This window comes from Lepidochelys kempii, chromosome 8, assembly GCF_965140265.1.
Source record: "Lepidochelys kempii isolate rLepKem1 chromosome 8, rLepKem1.hap2, whole genome shotgun sequence".
NCBI classification, from domain to species: domain Eukaryota; kingdom Metazoa; phylum Chordata; order Testudines; family Cheloniidae; genus Lepidochelys; species Lepidochelys kempii.
Window position 1 is genome coordinate 83,796,480 of NC_133263.1, and position 26,102 is coordinate 83,822,581.

Consider the following 26,102-nt stretch of genomic DNA (forward strand, 5'->3'; position numbering starts at 1 on the left):
GGGAGTGTCAGCCAATTGACGAAGTGTATTCTCTCTTAAGTACTGTATGATAAAAACAGGACTTCTAGTTTTCAGTTTAAATTGATACTTTGAGATAAATATTTCTAAAATCTAAGGCTCTAAAGAATTCTTATAGTTGTCTCTAAACTCAGTCACTGTACTTTCAGACATCACTTTGGCCTAATTCCTAGCCAGTTTCACGCAGCAAAATGATGTATGGCTGATCATTCTGTCTGAAGAAAGCTGAAAAGTGCCTGGAAAATGGGAATTTGGGGGCTAAATACTTACTTGTTGAAAAATTCTCCCTTTTCTAAACTATGTTGTAAAGATCAAGATATGGCCATCAACAAAAGCTTTTTAACAAACCAGTTTTTACTTTCCTTATTAGAAGCTCTTGTTAAATAGGCCACAAACATTTATTTACTTCATATCACTGCTAGTAAACTCTATACGTCTTCATCTTTCCTCTGAGATGGTCAATGAGGTAGCTTGCTATACACAAAAAAACCCCCAACCCTCTGCCAGGTTTCTTAATAGATGCTTTGATCCTGCATAAACACTTGTGCCCTTGGGTAGCTTTACTTATGGGAATAGTACCATGGGCTTGAGTAAGGCTACTCATGTGAGTAAAGTTAGTTAGGCATAAGTATTTGTTGGAGTGGGCCCACTGATAACCATTTTGATGGCTTCTTATTTCAATAATAGTTAAGCAAGGCCTTAGGTTCATTGTATTTCTGGTACTCTGTTGCCATCTATTGGGAGCATGTACAAGATGACTGATTTGTATTATTGAGTTTCCGTCATGTTGTATTTGCCTTTCTGTTACAGCCCTTTGTAAAATGACCTGAGAACACTGTGTTGCCATCTACCAGGAAGAAATATGAATCCAGTTATAGACTGATTTATGTATATAGATAGCTATAGATATGGATATAAATATTTTGTGATTCATCATTTTTCTTAGAACGCTGTACAGAATTGCTCATGGTATGAAATATCACCCTGTATTATGGAAAGGGATAATGGATAGCTGTTTTTGAGAGTTTGAGGGAAAGTTAGTGCAACATAGGTGCATTTTTGGGGGGAGAGGGGAAATGAAATCTCACTTAATTCAAAACTTAGTGTAATTTGTATTAATATAGTTGCATTTTGTTTTCATGCTGTATTCGGTCTCCACATTTTGCATTGAAATACAGATCAAAGCCTAAACTAACACTGAAACTGCCTTAGTACCTCTTCTAACTCATATTCTTAAGGTCAAGGTAGTTTTTATCTTTTATGAGTGGAAGCAACATTAGGAAAATAGTAGAAGTTTTGGAGCTTGATAGGATGTAAAACAACTGCTTTGGTTTCCAATTTCTGCATAATGGTAGAGGCAGGTTCTGGGACCTCTTTTCCAGTCAGGTACAGTAAATCTTTAATTTTTAGTCCTGAAGAAGTACTGTTATGAGTATGGAACTATTATGATGCCAGGCACACATGCTTGTACTGGCTTGGTGTGTATGACTAGACCATGGGTGGCCAACCTGAGCCTGAGAAGGAGCCAGAATTTACCAATGTACATTGCCTACCACCCACTGGCAGCTCCGCCTATCAGCGCCTCCCGCTCCCTCCCTGCATCTCCCGATCAGCTGTTTCGTAGTGTGCAGGAGGCTCAGCGGGAGTGAGGGGAGAGGAGCAAGGGTACGCAGGCTCAGGGGAGGGGGCGGGAAGGGGTGGAGTGGGGGCAGGGCGTGTGGCAGAGCTGGGGGTTGAGCAGTGAGCATCCCCCAGCACATTGGAAAGCTGGTGGCTGTAGCTCCAGCCCAGAGTCGATGCATATACAAAGAGCTGCATATTAACTTCTGAAGAGCCGCATGTGGCTCCGGAGCCACAGGTTGGCCACCCCTGGACTAGACACTTCTTAATATTATTACTTACACACACAAAGGAAGTACACCTGGATGAAATTCTGTAGACTGTATTACAGAGGAGGTTAGGTTAGATGACTATAGTGTTTCCTTCTGGCCTGAAAAATCTGATTTTTGGTGTTGACTTGTAGGTAAGTTAAGGGACAAAGTATAGTAGTAACAGGTAGGTGAGTTCTAGCGTAAGTGGGAGACACCTCCATATTTGATGCTTCTAGTCTAGTATGTTAGATTTGTAGTATTATTATCTGGTGTATACAGCATATGGATCTACTGTGTGCTGGTCTTTTGTAAAATAATATTAGGTGTTCTACAGTATTCAAATGTTTTTTTTCAAGCAGCAATGTATTTTATAGTGCTTCAGGATTCAGTTTTCAGTAGCTCTGTTGGTATGGTTTAAAACATAACTTTTTTAAAAAAAAAAATAGAAAAAGCCTTTTGGAGCAGTGTAGAAAGTTCTGTGGCTTTCTGGAACTACCTTCAAAGACAGCTGTGCAGAATGTTTAATAAATTCCTCAAATGAATTAGCTCTCAGCATGGAAGAGTCTTCAAAGCTATATTTCACTACAGTGAACAGCGAGGAAAAGTAACTTTAAGTGCAAAAAAAACTTAGGAATAAATTTATCTGCCCATTACCATTTCCCAGTATTGTCCTCTTTAAATGTCTGGCAGATCATCCTCCTTCTCAACACACCCTTGTCACAACCCTCAGTCCCTGGCTTGGAGGGGGACTGAGATATGAGGCAAAGATGAGGAGGTGCTAGACATGTAGAAGGACAATAGTGTGAAATGGTAATTAGTAGAGATCAGAGTTCGTCAAACTGTGGACTGCTGTGCTCCACAGATCACTTAGTGGTTGGCCCTGGGTAGGTTGGCTGGTCTTATACTGGCTCTTCTTCCAGCTTCTATATCACATTAAATTAAGACTGCAATTCAGTAAGTGCCATCCTAATCTTACTTTTGGATGTAAGTGATTGTTGTAGTTGCGACTGAACATTAGTCAGTGGGAACAGAAAAAAAAGGCGGTGAAGGCAGTTCATGTGGTATACAATGGAATGAGTGGCTGTCCACACTTTTTGTATTCGTGAGTGGGCTGTGCTGTGATTGAGTCTGAGAGTTTTTAAAAAAAATTTTTTAAAAAAGCAATGCTGTACTGAAATACAACTTTGCAGGGCCTGCTATACTAAAAAAGCTTATTATGTGGGATTTTGTCTGAGGAATTTATTAAACCTTCTGTACAGCTGTTGATGAAGGTGATGTTAGAAAGCAGTAGAACTTTTCTATGACATTAACTTGTAATGAGACACTTTGAACATTTACAGTCCAGATTACCTATTTAATTTTCCCTAGCTGAACATAAACATAGTTTCTAATTTAAATATGTGGGTCAATGGTCTTCCCAGTGATAATCCTACAAATTTTCTGCATATTGAAAATGGGACTTAAAATACTAAATCACTTAAGAACTCTTGAATATTTGACCACTGTTAAAATTAATGTGATTGCTGTGCCTGGACAATAAACAAATACCTTCAATAAACTTCATTAAGTAATATAGCATGACAGAGTATCACCCTTTCCCATGATTACACCAATATACAGGAGACAATTCTGAAAAATTGGTGTAATGGAAACTTTTGAAATCTTTTAATGTAAGGATTTTAGGTATTCCAAGGTATCTGGAATTGGAAGAGCTCTTTTGTAGATAATTCCTCTGTCTTGAATTACCTTTCTGAGTTGGGACCCTCACTTTATATTATGAAGATAATTTGCATATTTTTAAAATCTCCTATTTAGTATTTGTGTCCTTATCTCTATTCCCTAGGCTGGCTGCAGTAGATTGGTTGTACTGTTTTATAGGGATTGTATCATGAGCAAACTTTGAGCCTAAAGGGTATTTCTAAATAAGATTTTTATTTTTCCTGGTATGTGGATATGAGATTTTGAGAAGAAAATCATTGGCATATACCCTTTATGTATGTGTTCTGGCTTTCAACCCTCTGTGTTTACTTGCAGTGAAACTGACAGTAAAGTCTAAAAAATAAACATTTTTTTTCAAATATGTTGCCAAAGTGATCTTACTAACATAATTTAGGCAGAAAGGAAGCTTATTTAAATGTACATTCCGTTCTTCATGAGGTTATTTTGGCTAATGCTGTGCTTATTCAGGGGTCTTCAAAAAAAAAATTGTTTTAATGGTAAATTAAGTTGTTGAACTCATTACTTTATATACCAAAACATTAACTCTGAGCCTTTCAAATGTTTAGATGGACTAGCTAAGGGTTCTCTTTTGATATTTTACCCTATTGCTTCTGTCGCGTGTTAATGGCTTTTTAGGAATAGGACTTCTTTTAGCATCTTAAAAATTCTGCAATGAAAAGATTCTTTACGTTTTCCTTTAACTGTATAACAAATAACGTTATTCAAAAGTTTTTTTAAAGAACTGCAAAGGACAGAAATTATATTAATTTTACTAAGCAAGCATAATATTTTCCTTAACATTTAAAGAGGAAAAAGCTTTGCAAAGAAAATATAAGAAAGTAACTCAGTATTGAGTTAGCACTCCCTGTAGCATTTATACATAGATGTTTATAAATGTGTAATGCATATTTTTATATAAATATAAAATATTTTAATCTGTACACATTTATACATTTGATTACTGGGTATAATACATATTTTTAAATCTTTTTTTTTTTAAGGTGGCCTACAAAATGTTTTTTAATGAGGTTTGTGCCTTTTTTTGGATTTGCTTTTCCTTTTTCAAAATCACTCCCTCTTGTTTCATGTGGGGTTTGTCTTGCTAGTTCTCCGGCCACCACAGAGATTTCTGGGTAAGCCAAATCTGAATTTTTAATATGAAATATAAAATAAATAAAAATTGTAGAATGAGGAGAGAAGGGGACACATCTTTAGGTACCCTACAATAACATAATTAAAAAAGAACTCAAAGCCCCTTCCGTGGTTTCTCCCATTTCTGGGTCACTGTAATGGTGTCGGCACCTGCATTTCACAAGCACCCCTCTCTGGCCAGTACATGGCTGCGATCTCTCTTTCAGAATGGGGCGGCACCCGCCTGTTGCAAGCGTTCCCTTCTAGTCAGCTATGAGTCTTCTTTTCTTTCAGTTCTGAATGGGGTAGCATCCATCTTTCGCAGGCACTCTCCCTGGCTGATGATTCTTTCAGCAAGTCTTCAGTGACTCAGCCCTCTGGCCAAGTCACACGCATGCTGACCCCCCCTTCTGGGTACACAGCCTCTAGTTTTTGTTCACAGCCCTGGTATGGGGCTGTAGTACAAATGCTTCCTCCTGGAGATACTGTCATCTTTACCAGCCCAATAGGGGCCCATTTTGGTTGCCGTCCTTTTAGCAGCCCTCCCTAGGCTTCAACCAGACCACCAGTGCCCCTCATGGGACCGTCGCCCAATCTGCTAGATTCTGGGCTCAGTCCCCTGGGCTCAGCCTGCCTGCACTGAGCTGTCCATGGTCCTGCCGCACTTCCAGCCAGCCAAGCACCCAATTTTGGCAGCCTTTCCTGGGCTCAGTCCTGCCTGCAGTGAGCTGTCTGCGGTCCTGTTGCACTTCTAGCCAGTCAGGTACCCAGAGCTGCCTCTTTGAGTTCCAGGCAGCAACTAACTGCTCTGCCTCTGCTGCTTCCTTTTATATGGCCCTTCTAGCTTCTGATTGGCTGCTCCCCTGTAGCCACGCTAGGCTGCTTGGAATACTTCTCCTCTATTCTTTTCTGGGGCAGGGTGAGGCAAGGCCCTGAGGCCTCTAGCATGAGGCTTTCGGACCTAGTCACTTTAACTTTCAGCATTATTATTTAACTCTGTAAACATTTTCTGGTTTACAGAGTTTTATTCTACCAAAGAGAGAGAAAATTGTGGGAAAACTTGTCTCCCCTTCTGTGAACGTGGGGGGAAGGCATTAGAGGACTGATAGCACTCATGTGATTTAGCCTGTCTCCTCACTACAAAGTTGGAAGGTTATGAGCCCAAATGAAAACAGAACCCATGCTCTAACCCACACCCTCAGTTGTGCCAGCTAGGCTGGGTTGAAAGCACCACTTAACTCAGGTGGGAGGCTTTATATATGTACTGGAGCAGGGTTAGGATGACGCTTGAGCGAGAGCCTGGGCTAACTCTGCAGCAAAGATATATTCATAGGCTATGTCATTTCATTCGAAGTTAGCATGATGTTATCAGAATCCCTGATGCAATGTCTCTCCCCTTCTGGCTCACAGATATCCATAGGTAGTGAAAATCCCACTTATCATATAGAATCACGTTTCTGGCATACCTGCTGAGCACTGGACAAACTAAAAAGTCTACTGGATTATCCATCCCTTACTCAACTTAGCTTCTACCTGTGCAATTAATATTGGACTAAAGTTACCCCAGATAGCATAATGGGGTCAAACTGTGCCAGTGGAAGCAGTTGTCGCTCTAGGAGGTTTCATCCTCAGGAGTACAAGCAGTGTTTATGCTGCTGCCTTCACAAGGGGTTCTGCCAGGCAAGGGCAGATTTAATTTGTAGCTGGGGTGCCATAGGAATCAGCACATCCTCACCATCTAGGCCAGAAGCTGCCTGTAGGCCCCTCTTGTTCATTTGCTCAAGCTGTTTGTTTATCCTACTGGTGGTGTCTTTCTCCAAAGCTCGTTCCATTTTCTCAACCTTTAGCATTGTTCAGGAAATGGAGGCCCTTGAGGAAGATGTGAATCCAATTCAGCCTTTAATAGTCGGCAGAAAAAAGGGCTCTTGCTTGCATTTGAACTTGCTAGAGTCTAATGCACATAATTAATTCAAAGAGATAAGGACTGTTTTTTTAAAATGCTGCTTACTCCTGACAGGTAATAAATAATAAAAATGCAGCCTTGTATTACAAGGAAATTCCATTTGGGATCATACAGATGGCAAACCACTCAAGGTTCTTTCTCCCTCTCTGCTTTGACTTTGCCAGAACTCTTCAGTGGAACTTTGTCCTTGTTTTACATGATTGCTTAGCTGTTATCTTATTACACAGTCACACAACAGCTCGTTAACTATAGCTGTGCTACCAGATTACAGCTGGCAATTTCACCTTGAGCATCAGCTATGATGTCTGATGTGTATAACCTTTGAAGTTTCACTTGGTTTGGGTTGAGACTTCTGTGAAGTGAAACCATTAATTACCCAAAAGAAAAAGCTTTCTTTCTACCCACATCCAAGTAGTGAAATATTTGTGAGTAGAATAAAAGTTTCATTTAAAAAAAAATACTCGTTTCTTTCTTCAGAGCACTTTCAATCAGAGCTATTGAAACTTCATAGGCTTCACTTTACAAACACCTCAGCACAGACTGAACCTAGAGCTGCCAGTTTCAGCACAGAAATAGAAGGTCTTGGGATCCTGAGGTCTCAGTTGCTTTTTTTTTTTAAAATCCCTTTTTAAGTGAACTAAAATGATCTGATGGAAACAGTAAGGGGTGGAAGAAATCCCATATTTTAGACAAGTGGGATTTGCAGAGTTTAAGATGTTTATCAAGTTTCGAGCCTTCCGTCTGTCAGACTCAGGTAGGAGCTCTCACTAGCCAGGTAGGTCACTTCTTCCTTTTCAGTTCCTGTCATGAGGAGGAGATCTCTACCCAGGGAGGTGACAGTACAAATTAGGGATGTCCTTTTCACATGCGAGTGATAGTGTAAAGTGAATTCACGATAAAGTAAAGTCATTTTTAGCTTTGTTATCCTTGATAATTAAGCTTCATTGTTTAATACTTTCCTAAAACAAATAGTGGAAGTTCATATTGATAATTGGGCTAAATCCCTGGAAGTTAAGTTTCAGACACAGCTAATGGAATGGGAAATATCTGTAAAAGATATTCCTTAGCTAGAAATAACGCTTTCTACTTTTCACACAATAGGTGTAGGCTTGGTGTTTTTATTTATATTTTTATGATTTTGATAGATAATGTTTATTTTTAAGCATTTTTTAGCATTTTTATGTGTTTACATATTCATAGTTTCAGGAAATTGTGTGTGTGTTGAACAGTGTAATTATTTAATGACAGACAATGAGATTCAAAGAGTTAAAGCTTTATAACTGTTAAAACACAAATTGGCAGCACATCCAATGTCAAAATATACAAAGTAAATATTCTTAAATCAAACTCTAAGTTCTCTGGCAGCATTTTCCTTCCTTTTTACAGTATAAACCAATAACACTAAAATATTGAAAGTTTATTTTTGTAGGGGAAATCTGATTTTGAGTATTCTGTCTCTCCAATAGGATAAATTGAAATGGTTTATGTAACTTTATTAGCTCCAGTAGTAATTGTGTGTTAGAACTGGGTGGTATTTTGAACCAGAAGATGGCAGTACTGTTAAGCATAAAACTGTGTCATCACTCTTTAATTTCGAAAACTGACCTAGAAACATTGCGGGTTATTAGGTAGTGCCCTGAGGTAATATGCAGGATTAACTCAATGCTGCTGAATGTGGAAACAGTTTTTGTATTATCAATCTGTGATTTCTTTAGGTCAGGAGAAGGAAAGGAGGATGTGGGTTTTTATTAGGGCAGTCGATTAATTGCACTTCACTTACACAATTAACTCAAAAAATTAAACTGCGATTAAAACAATTAATCGCGGTTAATCACACTGTTAAACAATAGAATACCAATTGCAATTTATTAAAATTTTTGGATGTTTTTCTACATTTTCAAATATACTGATTTCTATTACAACACAGAATACGAAGTGTACATTGCTCACTTTATATTATTATTTTTGATTACAAATATTTGCACTGTAAAAATGATAAAATAAATAGTATTTTTCAATTCATCTCGTACAAGTACAGTTGTGCAATCTCTTTATTGTGAAAGTGTAACTTACAAATGTAGATTTTTTTTTTTGTTTTTTACATAACTGCACTCAAAACAAAACAATGTTGGGTCTAAAGTTTTACAAGTCTACTCGGCCCTACTTCTTTTTCAGCCAATCGCTAAGACAAACAAGTTATGGGAGATTCAGGTGACATTGTAAGTAAGAAGCAGTCAGCAGTAAGTGAGAACAGGCATTCCCATGGCACTTTTGTAGCCAGCGTTACAAGGTATTTACGTGCCAGATATGCTAAACATTCATATGCCCCTTCAGACTTCGGCCACCATTCCAGAGGACATGCCTCCATGCTGATAATGCTCTTTTTAAAATAATGTGTTAATTACATTTGTGACTGAACTCCTTGAGGGAAAATTGTATGTCTCCTGTTCTGTTTTACCCATGTTCTGCCATATATTTCATGTTATAGCAGTCTCAGATGATGACCCAGCACATGTTCGTTTTAAGAACACTTTAACAGCAGATTTGACAAAACTCAAAGAAAGTACCAATGTGAGATTTCTAAGGATAGATACAGCACTCCACCCAAGGCTTAAGAATCTGAAGTGCCTTCCAAAATCTGAGAGGGACGAGGTGTGGAGAATGCGTTCAGATAACTTAAAAGAGCAACACTCCGACGCGGAAACTACAGAACCCGAACCACCAAAAAAGAAAATCAAACTTCTGCTGGTGGCATCTGACTCAGATAATGAAAATGAACATGTGTCAGTCCACTCTGCTTTGGATTGTTATCGAGCAGAACCCATCATTGGTATGGATGCATGTATTCTTGAATGGTGGTTGAAGCATGAAGAGACATATGAATCTACAGCACATCTGGCACGTAAATATCTTGAGACACCAGCTACAACAGTGCCATGTGAACACCTGTTCTTACTTTCAGGTGACATTGTAAACAAGAAGCGGACCACATTATCTCCTGCAAATTGTAACCAAACTTGTTTGTTTGAGCGATTGGCTGTAGTAGGACTGAGTGGACTTGTAGGCTCTAAAGTTTTACGTTGTTTTATTTCTGAATGCAGTTTTTTTCGTACATAATTCTACATTTGTAAGTTCAACTTTCATGATAAAGAGATTGCACTACAGTACTTATACTAGATGAATTGAAATATACCGTATATACTCGTTCATTAGCTGTTCGTTTATAAGCCGACCCCCCAAGATGGATAGGTAAAAATAGTAAAAACTGTATGACCCTTTCATAAGCCGACCCTATATTTCAGGGGTTGGCAAACTATGGCTCCCGGCCCATCAGGGTAAGTCATTGGCAGGCTGGGACATTTTGTTTACCTGGAGCATCTGCAGGCATGGAGCCCTCAGCTCTCTGTGGCCGAGGTTCGCCACTCCCAGCTAACCGCAGCCACAGGGAGCTGAGGGGCTCTGTGCCTGTAGACACTCCAAATAGACAAAACAACAATGTATTAGATATTCAATTCAATGATTTCATAGAGTTTTAAATCATCAAATTTTGGTGTAGACCCATTTATAAGCCAACCCCAGCTCTTTGGTGTGTCAATTTTTTACCAAAAATATTCGGCTTATGAATGAGTACATATGCTACTATTTCTTTTGTTTCTTACAACGCAAATACTTGTAATCAAAAATAAATGTAAAGTGAGCACTGTACACTTTGTATTCTGTGTTGTAATTGAAATCAATATATTTTAAAATGTAGAAAACATCAAAAAATATTTAAATGGTATTCTATTACTGTTTAACAGTGCGATTAATTGCACAATTAATTTTTTAAATTGCTTGACAGCCCTAGTTTTTATATAAAATATCTTTAAGTAAAATTTATCATTAAAAATAATGTATATGTGAAGTTATTGACAAGAACTGTGACCGTATAGATCATTGTTGCAACCAAGATCCTACACTTGCACCAAATCTTGTACAAAGGAGGTCACGTAAGGTGTCTATAGAAAGGTTGTAATTTGCTGGTTATGATTATGCTGTCTGTATGTGTGTATCATTTTTGTATTTGAATTTATTAATATTGGCTATGTACTTGTATCTCAATGTGTTTGATTCTAAGTAGCCTCAGTGAAGCATTTGGTCAGCTTCTTGAGAAAGGACTATTCTCAGTAAGTGCCCAATCAAGAAACACTTAACTTACAATGGACTTTGAGAGATGCCAATCCACATCTGAGCTTTCCTGGGAATGTTCAAACTAACATGTAAACTATGGCATTGGCCTGCAAAAAGCTGAATCATTCATGGATATGTGACTTGCCCAGGTGGCTACAAACTCCATCTTGTTGCTGTTACTTTGCGCAGAAGAACAAAGGGGTTTCTGCCCACAAGAGACAGAATATAAAAGGCCCTGGAAGCCTCTCCATTTTGTCTTCAGCTGGCTCAAGAGATGGTCTCTCCACCTGAAAGAGATGCCTGAAAGAAACTGGAACAAAGATCTGTAACTATGGGGGTGTGATTGCTGGACCCAGGCCATAAGCCGCAACGTTGTTCTGAAAAGGATTGGGCCCAGACTAGGAAGGAGTCTAGTCTGTGAAAGAAGCTTATTGGGACATCTCTGAGGGTGAGTTTCATCTGTATACAGTTTCCTACTGTATTAGGCTTAGATTTGCATGTTTTGTTTTATTTTGCTTGGTAACTTACTTTGTTATGCCTGTTATTACTTGGAACCACTTAAATCCTACTTTTTATATTTAATAAAATCACTTTTGCTTCTTTATTAACCCAGAGTAAGTAAGTAATATCTGGGAGAGCAAACAGCTGTGCATATCTCTCTATCAGTATTATAGGGGGAGGACAATTTGAGTTTACCCTGTATGAGCTTTATACAGAGTAAAACAGATTTATTTGGGGTTTGGATCCCATTAGGAGCTGGGTGCTAGAGACAGGAGCACTTGCTAAGCCGTTTTCAGTTAAGTCTGCAGCTTTTGGGGGTGTGGGTCAAACCCTCGGTCTGTGTTGCAGCAGATTAGCATATCTGGCTCAACAAGACAGGGTTGTGGAGGCCCAAACTGGCAGAGAAAACGGGCTCAGAGGTAGTCTCAGCACATCAGGTGACAGTCCCAAGGAGGTCTCTGTGACTGAACCCGTCACAGGATACATATAAGTTAGCAGATTCCTGTTCTGAAATGGGATCAGTACTTCATCTGTGGGGTTGTGAATCTATCTGTAGGAGTGCTGTAAATTGCCAAGCAATTCTGTTTATCTGAAACCTTTTAGGATAAGTTCCACATACTGTTTATGAAAAAAACCTGGTAATTACATATCTACCGCATTTGTGTTTAACATCAAGTTGTTGCAACACAAAAATGTAATTGTTGTTTTACTAAATGTTTTGTTGATCATGAAAAGTTGTTAAAAGCTTAATACATGAAGTGCTATTGGTACTATTGCTAATTTCCTGTAGTTGTAAATATATTTGTATTTTCTATTTGCCTGTGTGGCATTAATTAACCCTGTAAAAATTTATATATATAATATGGCTATATTTATTAATGGAAAATAAAGAGAAATTTACACAGAGTGGACTTCTATCAACAGAACAAATACAGTGGCAGAATTAATACAGTACAGTAGAATTTACGTAGTGAAAAGTCAAGGGAAAATAAATAAAAATGACAGGATCATTGAGCGTTCTAACAGTCATAAAAGGAGATGGCTAGATTTAAAATACATTACGATAGAAAATGATGCTGTATTGGATAGTGGATTAAAAATTTCATTAGAATAATGTGTTTTAAAAAAAGGAAAAGAGCAATATTAGAGTTGTCTAACTGCAAATAATAAGTCATGTAAAAATGTTTAAGCCTTTCTCTAAAGGTCTCTTTACTTAACAGCTCACACCTTCACTCCTTTCTTATGTCAGTATATCCTTCCCCCCGCCCCCAGCCTTCCCCAGAAGAGGAATTCCTCCTAATGCTCTACCTTCCGAAACTGTAATGAATTCCCCATACCTCCTTGCTTCCATTACACCCCTGTACTCCTCCTCATGCTTAATATCATGTTCTCCCATTGGTGTTAATCAGTAGTTCACTTCATAGTTTCATAGATTTTTTAAGGCCGGAAGGGACTGTTAGATCATCTAGCTTGACCTCCATTAAATTTCACCCAGATACCCCCATCATAGGGCTTAATACTTTTATTTAGATGAAAGCATTTCAGTCCTCAGAAGATTTAACTGTTTGTCATAGGCAGAGAAACAGGAGAGACTGAGGTACCACCAATGCTAAGGTCCCTGCAGTGTCAGGGAATTGATTAGTTGAGATATCAGTAGATGATCCTAGCAGATAATTCATGCCCCACATCTGCCTTTCCGCAACATCAAATCCAATTTCGTTTCTCATGCTTATCCCCTAACCTTCCCAAATGTTCTTTTATTGTAAAGGAGTGTGTCTAGGCATAGGTGCTGGAATGCCCTCGCTTGAAGTGGATTCCATTATATTCAAGGTTTACAGTTTGATTCAATGTCTCTCAGTACACCCACTATACAAATTGTTCCAGCACCACACTGTCTAGGGGGCTAATGGGTTTTGTAGGGAGTGAACGTCCTGATTTCCCTGTATAGCTAGCTACTCTTTTTACGCTGTACTATTCAGTGGCTCAGCCTTCCCTCTGTTTTCAGAAGAAGCAGCACTTCTGGCTAGGAGGGGAGGGAGTCTGTCCCTTAGCAAACCCAAGGGCTATTCTCCCCTTCTCTTATCACTACCTGAGACAGGCTGTGGGTTGGGTCTGGTGAAGAAGGTAAATCCGCTAGGGAAGTGAGCTGGTTTAGGGCCAAAGGCTCCCTGCTCACTCCATGTGGAGTTGCTGAAGGAAGTGTAATTCCAGATCTCCAGGTGGGGGATCAGTAGGTGGGGGAAGTGCTGCAGAGGGGACTCTGAGTGGTGGGCTAGGCTGAAAATTATATATTTCCTACAACTGCACAGGACTCAATGCCCTGCACACAGACTCCAGTTATTTCAATGGGGATTACAAAACAGCTGCTGGATCAGTCCCTCAAAACAATAATCATGTCAAAGTCCAAAAATGTGTGTGTGCCACATCATGTAAGTATATTGAGTGCAGTGACTTTTGTATCAACAGTAACTCTTGGTGTGTTGCGTGGGGAAACATGCACCTGCAGCCTCCTCCACTAAGAGCCCTCTCTGCACTGTGGCATGTAATGAAGCACATCATTATAGTTTCAGAATGACACACTCTGCTCTTTCTAGGTTAACTCCATTTTATTTCTCTGAGAGATTTCTCAGAGATCAGGCAAATAAGTTCCAATTCCTGCTGGTGTGCTGGGTTCCCATGTGTTGTGTGGTTGTTCACCTATCAAAGAGGAATGTTGCTAGAGATGGGGAATTCCTATTAGACTATCCAGTGCATCTCCCAGACCAGGCAGGCCGTAGCTCCCCTTTTGCTTCCCCTAAAAGAGGGCATGTCTTATTAAGCGATTTGATGCAGCAAAAAAGGCCACTGGCATTTATAAGCCAAATTGCAGTTTGTGGTTACTAAACTAATGCTATCAAATTTTCAGTTTTAAACCCACTTTTTACATTACAAGGTTTCCATAGAAAATATATTTATTTACAAGATTGTAGCTGTTGATTCAGATTCCTTTTTCAGCTAGATTTTTTCCAGAAATTTTGTTAGGGCTTGTTTGGCTTTGAGGATTCTTACTGCTACATGTATTTTATTTTTGGTAAAAAATACCACCGATAACTTGTATGTTTTCAGTATACATTACTTTGCTGTAAATATGAATGTAGCTTTTTAGTAAGTTTTGACATCAGAGAGAACTGTTAGTGTGTGATAGCAATGCATATTGGGAGTAATGCAAAAAACTCAACTAAAAATCTGACCCAAAGCCCACTGAAGTTAATTTTTATAGGCTTTGCATCAGATCCTAAATCAGCGTGTATTCTCTGTTAGCACTTTTATCTGCTCACTGACATGTACATCATAATGGCAATAGATCTCGTTAACACAAATGGATAATGTCGAAAATAGTTAATTGTCAGATTTGGAAAGGGCTTCTAAGTACATTTTACAGCAGATTTTGACAGCACTTAACATGTGAGACTATCTAGGAATTTGCTTGTTGGGCAGACAAATGACTACTTGCTCAATCTTTGTTTATCTTTGTCCCTCACCCACCCACTCTTACGTAAGAACTCTCTTCTCCCTTCCTTTGTTACATTTCTCTCTCTCTCCTCTTCTAGCTCACCATTCCTCCTTTACCTTTTCTGTGTGATCTTGCACTCAAGTGGTCTGTTCTAAAATTCAGATCTCTGATGTACTCTGTACAGACACCTTGGATAGCATGATTTTTAGTACATTTTTCTTTTCTGCCAGCATGCTAAACATTAAATTCATTTTTCTTTTCAGGGTGCACTTCTGCAGTTATGCTCAGTTTGCTGCCACTCAAGTAAAATGTATTAAATCCTGATCTATGTACTACTGGTGTTTAACACTTTGAGACCAGAATGTTGATGCCATATGGTTTTATGGGTTTCTTTAACCCTCTGGGACAGCATGACGTACTATCACTATAAGGATTATTAGTAGTGATGCTCGTTAAATGTTTTCAATTGGAAGCATTAAATGGCTGCTAATGGTTAGAATTCCTCTTTGGTGTTTGTGGCTTAGAGGATGAGGGCAATAATAAGATGATGGGAATTTTAAGGGGGTAGAGCTGAGAAGAAAAGAGCCAGCAGGTTGGAATACTAATTACTAAGCTATTAGATCTCTGGCTTTTTGGTAAGCAATTTATTTTTCCATCCCTTTATGCCCTTGAAAATGGACCTGAAAACACTATAAATTCTAGAGGGCTCCAGCAACCTTAATATTTTTGTGTTTGGCATTAAACCATATACAAGCGGTCTCAGTCCTTGCCCGCCTCAATATCATCATAAAGTTTACACTAGTTTTTTCAGTGCCTGAGAGATTATCTTCCCGATGGTCAGAAATCTCTGCCACTGAAAATTCATATCTTGTCCAAACTTGGAGCAGGGTACGGGGAGGAAGGGGCATTTTGCCTCTCCTGTTTGCATAGTGAAGTGACAGCTAAAAGTCTATAGGATAGTCTCTCTCTCTCTCCCCCCCAACTTTAATTCTTCCTTTGTGTTTCATACACTAAGAGACCAGACTTGTCGTGATGACCAAGACTGTTACTTAAATTGCAGTGATTGCACTTCATGCCTGTGGGAATCTTTGTATTGATTTAGTGAGAGTCTGTTCAGGTCTTATGCTGGAGGAGAATCTAGATGGTGGAAACGGTATATTTTTTGCAAAAAGAAAAGGAGTACTTGTGGCACCTTAGAGACTAACCAATTTATTTGAGCATAAGCTTTCGTGAGCTACAGCTCACTTCATCGGATGCATCGGAGCTGTAGCTCACAAAAGCTTTTACTCAGATAAATTGGTTAGTCTCTAAGGTGCCACAAGTACTCCTTTTCTTTTTGCGAATACAGACTAACACGGCTGTTACTCTGAAACCAGTACATTTTCCCTGTACTGTGCATTCCTGAAGTCTTCCTTATTCTCAGATGAGAGAGAGAGTGATGCTTCATGGTGAGGGGAGGAAAAATGAAAGAAAAGGAGAAAAGACAAGCTGAGCACTAAATGAAAAAGGTAAAATTATCAGTGGCAGAGTGGAGGGAAACACTGTTTGGGTTCAGCTGGACATCTTGAGAGAGTGCTTGAAATGAGGGAGCACTGGGGCAACCATGATCAACCAGGAAAGGAAAGCAAAGCAAGCCAGTGGTGACTGCTAAGAGGGCTTCTAATTTGGTAAATGAAATAGTTTTCCAGTTTTTGTCATTCTTGTTTTGCGGAACACTGTGAATGTGTTGCAGTAAATGAGACCATTTTCTGTGCCTGGTCAAGTATATCAAAGCTGTGGAAATTGCAGTTAATGTTGAAATTGATGTAAGGGAATCCAACGTGCGAATATATCTACAAGTGTGCACAGGATAGCAGGGGAGCTTTCAGGCAATATGCCAGTGTTAGGTTAAATTTGTTGGTAGGGCGAAATATGTGGAAAAAGTGATCTTTCAGAAATAATGGGCTGATATTTATAAAGACTTGGTATGGTTGAGTTCCAGAAGGCTTTTGACAATGTATATGAAGACAGTCTTTGGAAAACTGTGGCATAGTATGGAATACTAGCAAAAATAATTAGAATAGTCAAGGATCTGTATGATGACGCTGAATGTACATTCAGAAATCATATCAGTCAGTTGCAGTGATAACTGGAGTAAAGCAGGGATGTGTCCACAATTGTTTGCGCTAGTCATTATTTCACGGGGGAAGTAACTGCAGAAGGGCAACCAAGGAATTTTATGGACAAATGATAGAGCACAAATTGTATGGCCTTCTTGCTGATGATATTGTGCTGCTTATTTCAAAACATTGCTTAATGGAAGAAGAGACCCAGTTATTGGCAGAAACAGAAAAATAAGTTGGTTTGCTCGTCAATAAAGGGAAGACAAAATATACAGTGATCTGTGTCCCAAAAGTAACTATTTTAGTGGATGAAGAAACACTAGAAGAATTCAGTCATTTTACCTATCCAGAGAGTGAGATGTGCAATGATAATGAAACCATGGCAGATTTTAAGCAACTGATATCAAAATCAGCAATCAACTTTCATAAACTTGAAAAGATTTGGAAAGATAACTGTATATTAACAACCAGTAGCATGATTGACACTGACAAAAAATATGAATTTTAAACACCGGCATCATGTCTGTCCTCCTTTGTAGAGAAGAGTGATAGAAATCTCCAACAGAAATTGATAAGATCACCCCATTCCAAATTAAATGCCTGAGAAAGATCCTCAGAATCCATTGGAAAGATTTTCTTGGATCTACAGAAATTCTAAATAGAGCAGATCAACAATGTAAAGCATCAAATATAGTAAGAAGATGATGATGCACATATTTGGTACACTGCTTTAAGATGCCACCAACATGGCTTTCATGGCAAGTGTTAATATGGACACCACCTAGAAAGGGGAGAAGAGGGTGACCTGGAGAAACATTATGCAGAACAATAGAGAAAGAAGCCAGATCCATCAGCATGACACTCAGAAACCTGAACAGACTACTACAAGACTGAAATAAAAACTGGTGGATGTCCTATGCACCTGACCATGGAGGGAGATGAAGAAAAGAAATACAGTGTAGTGAAATGTGATGTGTTAAGCATGATTGCACCAAAGACCGGTACTGGTAAGTACCTGAATAAAAATGAAGGCCAACCAGGGAGCGCAAGGAAGAGTTTGTAATCCCTACAGCAGGACCAAAATGAGAGGATAAAAGAAATGTCCTTGCATATCCTTTCATCAGATAGTTGGATGGGGGTCCACTTTGGGTACAGAACCTGCAGTGTCATTTGTATCATAACAAACTTAGTGTCATCTACAATCTGCCAAGGCTATGATATGGACATTCCTAGGGCGATCAGTGACCGCAATGAGGACTATGGATGTGCAGTTTGAACTTCATAGATCAGCAGCTAGATTGCCAGCATTCATGCTAAATGCAGGCTATCCATCTCTCTTCTGGGGCAAGCAGAGTTTGAAAAGATATGGCTAAATTGGCCACAAATTTACATAATGGGGAGAGCGAACTGATTTAAATGCAAAAACCTTTAAAGCTAACCATTAAACCAGCCCAGCAGAGAGCGATAGTACCACACACGAACAGCCCAAAGCTCAAATCCTTTTTGGAACTGTGACAAAGTTCCTGCTCTACCTTGGTGGGTCTTGCACTTATTGGAGGATTTGCTCGCCTTGGAGCTTCATAGCAGCCCTCAGCTTGGCTGTTTTTCTGAACCCACAGTCCAGGTTGACTCCTCCTGTGTCTGACCAGGAATTGGGAGGATTTGGAGGGAACCCGGGCTCACCCTCTACTCCGAGTTCCAGCCCAGGGCCCTGTGAAATGCAGCTGTCTAGAGTGCCTCCTGGAACAGCTGTGCGACAGCTACAACTCCCTGGACTACTTCCCCATGGCCTCCTCCCAACACCTTCTTTATCCTCACCATAGGACCTTCCTCCTGGTGTCTGATAATGCTTGTACACCTCAGTCCTCCAACAGTCCGCGTTCTCACTCTCAGCTCCTAGTGCCTCTTGCTCCCAGCTCCTCACACGCACACCACAAACTGAAGTGAGCTCCTTTTTAAAACCCAGGTGCCCTGATTAGCCTGCCTTAATTGATTCTAGCAGCTTCTTGATTGGCTGCAGGTGTTCTAATCAGCCTGTCTTAATTGTCTCCAGAAGGTTCCTGATTGTTCTGGAACCTTCCCTGTTAGGAAACGGAACGTCTTTTGCTTGCTCCTCAGCTATCTGCTTTCTATTCTTTCCTACAGCCCCCTGGCCCGGATTTTTCTTACTTTTTGCACCTGCCTTAGTCCCCCCCCGACTGGGCCAGACGCTTTTTTGATTTTTCTTTTTATTTTTTGTGTTTTTTTTCCGTCTACGTCCTTCGCCGGCCATCCCCCCCACGCCTGCTTTCGGGCGCAGCTATTTGCCTCAGCTGAGCCCCCGGAGGAGGGGGGGGAAGATTGCCGATTTTGCTGTCCGGAGGGGGGAGTGGAAACCCCCAGACCCAGCCGTTTCGCCAGTAGCTCGGACCTTATAGCATTCTTAACATACCGGAGGACTTGGAACACAGCCAACACAGCCGGAGACGGAGATTCCATCGGACAGAAGAAATAATATAAATCATCGTGACGGAGGCTGTAAGACTGAGTAACTTTCTGAATTATGCTCTCGTGGGGGGGAGTTTGACTGTGATTACTTGCGTTTGTGGCGGCACAGGGGGTGTGGCGTGGAGACCCCCACCCCCGATCCATCGGTGCCCCTACCCCCCCATCGTTATTACAACTGTCACGGCCCCCCCGCAGTCTGTCCCTGCTGGCAATCTGCCATCTCCCTTCGGATCCAGCTGTTTGCTTTGAACTTTGCCTTCCGGACCGGACCTAACAACCGACCAACCGAGACTCTTTGGACAAACGTGTGTGGGTCTGCACCCCACCCCCCGGACTGCTTATCCTACAACTTGCCCCTTTTACTGGACCCCGATTTTGTTCCCCCCTTCCTCCCAGCCCCCCTCCCTCGGCATTTTTTTTCCTTCCCGTCCGCAGCCAGCGGAGGGAGGGGCTATTCTGCCTTCTCCCCTCCCCCCTTCTCCTTCCGGTGTCTCCCTGTCTCTCCCTGCTCACAATGGCGGGGAACGAGAGGGGCGAGACTGCTTTATTAGAATTAGTTGTCCCTTCCCCACCACCACCCCTGCCCAACCCCCAAGGTCCCCCCCCTACTACTATTGTTAAGGTATTTGCCACCCCCCCTGCTGAGGCACCGGTAGCAGGAGGCACCGGGGTGATTGCTGCTGCTGCTGCTGCTGCACCCACCACCCCCCCAGATTCTAGGAAACCCCCCCCGGTTCGCAAGAAGGGCCAGGGCGGGTGGAAGGGAAAGGGCCCCGCTAAAACCACTGAGCCCTCCATGACGGGAGCTGCCCCCACCGCTGCGGCCTCGTCATCAACCGTGGCGCCCCTCCCAGCGTTTCCCTCCACCAGCTCTGCGATTGTCCCTCCCCCGGCCCCCAGGACGTATGCCCGGGCGGCAGCGGGCTCCCCGCTGCCTGCCGCCTCGTCATCTCGCCCCCCCCCTGCCTCTGCCACCATCACCAGCGGCCGAGGCCCTTTCCCCGCCTTGACCAGGAAGCACGGCGTCCGTTGCCTCCTGGTGCCCGCCTCGCCCCGCGTGGAGACATACGTGCAGGCGTTGGCGAAGGTGGTGGGACCCACGGCTATTGTGGCGGCCTCCAAGATGTATGGGAAGGTCGTTTTCTTCTTAGCCTCGGAGGATGCCACCCAGGAGGCGGTGGAGAGGGGCCTGACGGTAGGGGGGGTGTTTGTCCCCCTAGAACCGTTAGAAGACCTGGGCGTTCGCCTCGTCCTTACCTCCGTTCCTCCCTTCTTACCCAATGCTGCCCTGTTACCCGCTCTTTCCACCCTGGGGAAACTTGTTTCTGTTATCAGCCCTCTCCCGTTGGGCTGCAAGGACCCCACCCTCCGTCACATTTTTTCGTTCCGCCGGCAAGTGCAGCTTCTACCACCGGCAGGGGCGCGTGACGGAGAGGCGCTTGAGGGGTCCTTTGTAGTCCCCTACGAGGGAGCCCGCTATCGGGTCTTTTATTCTACTGGAGAGGCCCGGTGCTACCTCTGCCGCTCAGCGGGGCACGTCCGCAGAGACTGCCCTTTGGCTCGGGGGGGAGGGGCACCCGAAACCCCTGAGACCCGGCAGGACATTGGCCCCGTCGCTGCCGACGCCCCTGGCTGCCCAGTACCAGAAACCAACCCTCCTCCTACTCGACCCATCGCTGCTCCCGTCCGGGCCCAAGAGATACCTTCCCTACAATGCCCGGGCGAGCAAGGGGTTTCCACCCTTGCTAGTACCACCCCAATAGAGCCCATGGAGGAGGGTGTGGCAAGGATATTATCGGGTATAAGAGAGGGCCCTCCCCAAGGAGAAGCCCCCGCCCCTCATGTTGCCCCACCGCTACCTCCCCGAACCCCTAAACCATCGCCTCCGCCCCCCGACACGACCCCTGCTAACCAGCCCCCAGATGATGCTATGGAGGGATGGACCCTAGTCCAGGGGAAGCGAGGCAAGCGGAAGGCTCGAGCTCCGCTGCATCCACCCGACGCGGAAGCCCCCCGGAAGACCAGGAAAGGAGGCACTGCTATCGAGCCTCCCGCCACGGCCGCGAGCGAGATCCATCCGCCGGTGTCGGAAGGGGAAGACGGACTGGCATTGGAGGGCAGAATCCCCCCTCCACGGGAAACCCTCCCCTCCGAGACTCCTGAGGACACCCCTTCTGCCTGGATGCTACCCGAACCCCCCGCGGACCCCGAGGCGGCCGTTGAGGCTGGCCCTAGAGGAGAGGCCCCCGGGGTGGCAGGAGTTGGCCTCTCCTCCGTGTATGCGGAGATTGAGGCCCTAGATTTGACCCCGGTCACCCAGGGAGGGGATGACTTACTGCCGGCCGGCCTCAAGCTGGGCAGCCTTACCCCAGCCTCCCTTTCCCCATGCTCCCTCCCCCTTTTTGCCTTCCCGGGTGAGCACCCTGCAGAAGGCGGTCCACCACCTGATGCCGTGACCGCTAAAATCACCATGGAGCCAGCACCTAGCATTATTGGGAGCCCCTCCCCTTCCCCCTTAACCCTTGCTTCTGCTCAGGAGGCACTTTCCTTTAGCTGCTCACCTCCTGCACCCCAGAGCCTTACCCCTGCCCCTGCCCCCACCCCTGCCCCTGCCCAAGGTCCCTCCTCCTGCAATGTTAATGCCGCCCCTGGGGTTATTTCCTTTCCGCCTTTTGCAGACTCCCCCCAGGGAGCAGTCTTTGCACTTTCTAGTCGCGACCCGTTAGGAGTGGCAATTTTTCCCCTGCCATCCCCCTCCACCCCAAGGCGTGAAATGAATTTAATAACCCCAGCCTGTCAGACGCCCCGTCGGTGGTCCGCACCCTGTCTACCTGCCTTAGCGGACCACGAGGCTGTATTAAGAGGCCCATTAGGGAATACCTCGGGAATTGTAACCCCACCCCCCCATGAGCTGCGGCATGCGCTACGGAAGTTCCTAGAGCACTCCCGTGGCGCCCGCAATAGGGCACAGCTGGCTCTTCGGCTATGGGGGGACTTTGATCAACTCCTCCAGGCCACAAAGGCCCTTATGAAGGAGGGCAGGGGGCAAGGAAAGCGCGGTGCTGCGGCCTACGAGCGAGCCCGCAGCTTCCGAAGCGATCTACTCACCCACGGGATGGGTCATGGGTTGCTGCGCAACCCGCCGGGGGCCCTGAACCCCCCCGCCAATACAAGACCCCCACCCCCCCAGCCCTCCGTATGATGCCTCTTATTATTGCGACCCTGAATACCAGGGGCTGTAGGATGGCTCTCCGCAGGTCCCAGGTGCTCTCTTACCTTCGGGAGGGGAGGTACTCTGTAGTTTTCCTGCAGGAGACCCATACAGACCCGGCCGCCGAGGATAGGTGGCGGCTGGAGTGGGGGGACGGGGTATACTTTAGCCACTTTGCGACCTGGCAGGCTGGAGTGGCAACCCTATTCTCCCCCTACCTACGGCCTGAGGTGCTAGGGGTCAATGAGGCCGTGCCGGGCCACGTGCTGCACCTTCGAGTCCGTATGGAGGGGCTCGTGGTTAATTTTGTTAACATCTATGCCCCGCAAATGAGCTCCAGGCGGCCACAATTTTATCAGCAGGTGTCCGACTTTCTCGGCACCCTGGATTCGCACGAGTGCCTGGTCCTGGGAGGGGACTTTAACACCACCCTCGAGGAACGGGACCGCTCAGGGGCCGAACCGAGTCCGGCCGCTGCGAATATTCTCCAAGGGATAGTTGACCATCATTCCCTAGTGGACGTCTGGCGTGACCATCACCCAGATGACACCTCCACGTTTACCTTTGTTCGGGTGGAGGCCCATCGGTCACACCACTCTCGGTTGGACCGTATTTATTTATCCCGTTTCCATCTTTCACAGGCCCACTCCTCCGCCATTCGGCCGGCCCCATTCTCCGATCATCATTTAGTCGCTGTAACGGTTTCCCTCCGTGCAGAGAGACCGGGGCCGGCCTATTGGCACTTTAATAACAGCCTGTTGGAGGACGAGAGCTTTGTGATGTCCTTCCGGGAGTTTTGGTTGGCCTGGCGAGAGCAGTGGCGTGCCTTTCCCTCGGTGCGGCGATGGTGGGATTTCGGGAAGGTGCACGCCAAGCTCTTCTGCCGTGACTACACTCGGGGCACCAGCCGACGGCGAAATGCGGCGATAGAGCAGCTGGAACGGGAGGTCTTAGAGATGGAGAGGCGCCTGGCCGCCGATCCCGAGGACCCGTCCCTCTGCGGAGCGTGCCGGGAGAAGCGGGAGGAGCTCCGGGCCCTTGAGGACCACCGGGCCCGAGGTGCCTTCGTTCGATCCCGCATCCGCCTCCTTCGGGAGATGGACCGCGGCTCCCGCTTCTTCTATGCCCTGGAGAAAACGAGGGGGGCCAAGAAACACCTCACCTGCCTTCTTGCGGAAGACGGCACCCCCCTCACGGGTCCGGAGGAGATGTGTGGGAGGGCCCGTGACTTCTACACAAGCCTTTTCTCCCCGGACCCGACCGATCCTGACGCTTGCGGGGTGCTCTGGGAGGAACTCCCCACGGTCAGCGTGGGCGACCGAGACCGACTAGAGCTGCCTCTCACCCTGGCCGAGTTCTCGGAAGCCCTCCGTCGCATGCCCACCAATAAATCTCCGGGCATGGACGGGCTGACCGTGGAGTTTTACCGCGCGTTCTGGGACATTCTCGGCCCAGACCTAGTCACCGTCTGGGCTGAGTCCTTGCAGAGCGGGGTCCTCCCTCTGTCATGCAGGCGAGCGGTGCTCGCTTTGCTGCCGAAGAAGGGGGACCTCCGCGATTTACGAAACTGGCGTCCCGTCTCACTCCTTAGCACGGATTACAAAATCGTAGCGAAAGCAATCTCGCTGCGGCTAGGGTCCGTGATGGCGGACGTGGTCCACCCAGACCAGACCTATACTGTCCCGGGTCGCAGCATTTTTGACAACCTCTTTCTCGTCCGAGACCTTTTGGAACTCGGGCGGAGACATGGTCTATCGTTCGCCCTCCTGTCTCTTGATCAGGAGAAGGCGTTTGATAGAGTAGACCATGGGTACCTCCTGAGCACTCTGCAGGCGTTTGGATTTGGACCTCAGTTTGTGAGTTTTCTCCGGGTGCTGTATGCCTCCGCGGAGTGTTTGGTTAGGCTCAACTGGACCCTGACTGAACCGGTCAGCTTCGGGCGAGGAGTGCGGCAGGGGTGCCCCCTCTCGGGCCAGTTGTATGCTCTGGCGATCGAGCCTTTCCTCTGTCTCCTCCGCAGGAGGATGACGGGGTTGGTGCTGCGGGAGCCGGAGCTGCGGCTGGTCCTGTCGGCGTACGCCGATGACGTACTCCTCGTGGTCCAGGACCCGGGTGACTTGGCGCGAGTGGAGGCATGCCAAGCCATTTATTCGGCAGCCTCCTCCGCCCGAGTCAACTGGGTCAAGAGCTCTGGCTTGGCGGTGGGGGACTGGCGGCAGGTGAGCTCCCTCCCACCCGCACTTCAGACCATCCGGTGGAGTGCGGGTCCACTGCTCTATCTCGGCGTTTACCTTTCCGCCACGCATCCTTCCCCGCCGGAGAACTGGCAAAATTTAGAGGGCGGGGTGATAGAGCGGATCCGGAGATGGACGAGGCTTCTTCGATGTCTCTCCCTCCGAGGGAGAGCACTGGTGCTTAACCAACTAGTCCTGTCCACGCTCTGGTACCGGCTCAACACCCTGGCCCCGGCCCCGGGTTTCCTGACCCATCTCCGGAGATTGATTCTAGAGTTCTTTTGGTCAGGAATGCACTGGGCCCCTGTTGGAGTTCTTCATCTACCCCTGAAGGAAGGAGGGCAGGGCCTAAAGTGTCTGTACACTCAGGTCCGCGTCTTCCGCCTCCAGGCCCTGCAGAGGCTCTTTTATAGTGCAAGTAGTTCGGCGTGGAGCATACTGGCGCACGCCTTCCTGCGCCGTTTCCAAGGGTTTCGATATGACCGGCAGCTCTTTTATCTTTCTCCGAGGGGTTTTCCGCGAGACCTCTCCGGGCTGCCGGTCTTCTACCAGGACCTCCTCCGGACCTGGAAATTGTTTCTAACAACCAGGTCCGTGGCGGCCACCGTGGGGGCAGATCTCCTCACGGAGCCCCTGCTACACAACCCCCAGCTCCGTGTGCAGGTGGCGGAGTCCCGCTCGGTGCGCCAGAGGTTGGTCCTGGCGGAAGTCACGAGGGTCGGAGACCTCCTGGACTACGACCGGAGAGACTGGCTGGATCCCCTGATGCTCGCTCGGCGCATGGGGCTCTCCAGCCTTCGTACCCCCCGGCGCGTACTTCAGGAGGTGAAGGCCGCCTTGACCCCCGCTGCTCGGGCTTATGTTAGCCGAGCCTTGTGCGAGGGCGCACCCCGCCCATCCCTTACCCCGGGCCCGCCGGACCTTTCCATCGGGCCCCCACCCCGTAGATCCCAACAAACCCCTCACCCTTTCACTGCAAGCCGGCTGCACGAACTGCAGCCGGTTAGCTTTCAAATTGCTCCACGGAAATACTTATATACACTTACGCTTCACACCCTTCACGCCCACACCCTGGTGTCCCGCCCCGATACAAAGTGGCGGGATCTCCTGCCACCTTTGGAGGGTGAGCAACCTCGGTGGGCCAGCCTGTATTCCACCCTGGTCCCAAGGCCTGTCGGGGACATCAGTTGGTGGCTCCTTCA

The 26,102-nt window shown here is 45.4% G+C and overlaps 1 protein-coding gene across 4 annotated transcripts in view; it reads left to right on the forward strand.

The window, feature by feature from the left end:
• PIGK (phosphatidylinositol glycan anchor biosynthesis class K) overlaps positions 1-26,102 on the forward strand; it is a 128,521-nt gene that overhangs the window by 31,304 nt on the left and 71,115 nt on the right. The window contains exon 10 of one of the 4 annotated variants that reach the window (XM_073357297.1): positions 10,820-12,609. The exons of 1 other annotated variant lie outside the window; for it this stretch is intronic. In XM_073357297.1, coding sequence (XP_073213398.1) covers positions 10,820-10,895 — 76 coding nt within the window. In that variant the 3' untranslated portion in view covers positions 10,896-12,609. Of the gene's footprint in view, positions 1-828; positions 1,693-9,190; positions 10,373-10,819; positions 12,610-26,102 lie in introns of those variants that run through there. 2 more of the 4 variants (XM_073357298.1, XM_073357299.1) reach the window with 2 other exon arrangements.